Here is a 1,490-nt window from a genome sequence, read left to right as displayed (position 1 = left end):
TGTCCTTGGCTGCTCTGGGAACAGATAGCTGCTCTGGGAACAGATATGAAGGTTTTGAGAACTTTTCATATCACGGTGAGAACACTGATCCTGGTTTCAATAAACAAACCACAGGTATTGTAAACAAAAGGAGGGTTGGAGTTTTCTCTGTAGCCTATCGTGAGCTTGAATTTTGCAATATGCATGAAGTCAATTAACATTGTTATAAAAGGTGGCTGATTTGATCAATAAATCGGAGTCGATGCTCATCAATCGGATGGTCATCTCCCTTCACTTCAATAGTTTAATGTTCCTGAAACCATCCTGTCATCAGTCTCCACACTGCAGCCTTGAGCTGCTGGTTCCTGAGGCTGTAGATGAGGGGGTTCAGGACTGGAGGCACCACTGAGTACAGAACAGATAGTGCCAGATCCAGGAATGGGGAGGACACAGAACGGGGCTTCAGGTAGTAAAACACAGCAGTGCTTATGAACAGAGAGACGACTCCCAGGTGAGGGAGGCTGGTGGAAAAGGCTTTGTGCCATCCCTGCTCAGAGGGGATCCTCAGCACAGCCCTGAAGATCTGCACATAGGAGAAAACAATGAAGACAAAACAACCAAGTGCTAAAGAGATGGAAAACACAATAACCCTAAGTTCCCTGAGGTAGGAATTAAAGCAGGAGAGCTTGAGGATCTGGGGGATTTCACAGAAAAACTGGCCCAGGGTATTGCCATGGCACAGGGGCAGGGAAAATGTATTGGCTGTGTGCAGCAGTGAATAAAGAAAGGCACTGGCCCAGGCAGCTGCTGCAATGTGGGCACAAGCTCTGCTGCCCAGGAGGGTCCCGTAGTGCAGGGGTTTGCAGATGGACACGTAGCGGTCGTAGCACATGATAGTCAGGAGGGAAAATTCTGCTGAAATGAAGAACAGAAAGAAAAAGAGCTGTGCAGCACATCCAGTGTAGGAGATGTTCCTGGTGCTCCAGAGGGAATTGTGCATGGCTTTGGGGACAGTGGTGCAGATGGAGCCCAGGTCGCTGAGGGCCAGGTTGAGCAGGAAGAAGAACATGGGTGTGTGCAGGTGGTGGCCGCAGGCTACGGCGCTGATGATGAGGCCGTTGCCCAGGAGGGCAGCCAGGGAGATGCCCAGCAAGAGGCAGAAGTGCAGGAGCTGCAGCTGCTGCGTGTCTGCCAATGCCAGCAGGAGGAAGTGCCTGATGGAGCTGCTGTTGGACATATGCTGTGTCTTGGCATGAGGATCTGTAGAAAAAGTAATCATGGAATAGCTGGGTTTGGAAAGGACTTTAAATATCCCAGCACAGCTTGGGGCACTTTCCCCCCTCTGCCTGCCCAGGGCTCTGCTGCCTGGAGCTGTCCCTGCCAGCAGCTGCTTCCCTGTGCCCAGGGCTGGGGCCTGCAAGTGCTGCCAGAGCCCAGCCCAGCCCTGGGGGCTCAGCTCTGCCCCGCAGACCCCTCCCAGCTCTGGCACTGCCCAGGGGAGCTCTGGATCT

The 1,490-nt window shown here is 52.8% G+C and overlaps 1 protein-coding gene across 1 annotated transcript; it reads right to left on the bottom strand.

Moving 5' to 3' along the window:
- Positions 1-283: 283 nt before the first annotated feature.
- Positions 284-1,231, bottom strand: LOC128949205 (olfactory receptor 14J1-like). Its single transcript, XM_054294060.1, has one exon. The coding sequence runs from the start codon at positions 1,214-1,216 to the stop codon at positions 284-286; it is 933 nt and encodes a 310-aa protein (XP_054150035.1). The 5' UTR covers positions 1,217-1,231.
- Between the last annotated feature and the right edge of the window lie 259 nt (positions 1,232-1,490).

Source organism: Melozone crissalis, unplaced genomic scaffold (genome assembly GCF_028551555.1).
Source record: "Melozone crissalis strain CALT ecotype California unplaced genomic scaffold, PUWL_Pcris_2 ptg000201l_1, whole genome shotgun sequence".
Taxonomy (NCBI): Eukaryota; Metazoa; Chordata; class Aves; order Passeriformes; family Passerellidae; genus Melozone; species Melozone crissalis.
This window is presented reverse-complemented; position numbering and strand designations above follow the sequence as displayed.

Coding starts and splice junctions, on each gene's coding strand:
- LOC128949205 (XM_054294060.1), bottom strand. CDS start 1,216: ATGTCCAACAGCAGCTCCATCAGGCACTTCCTCCTGCTGGCATTGGCA.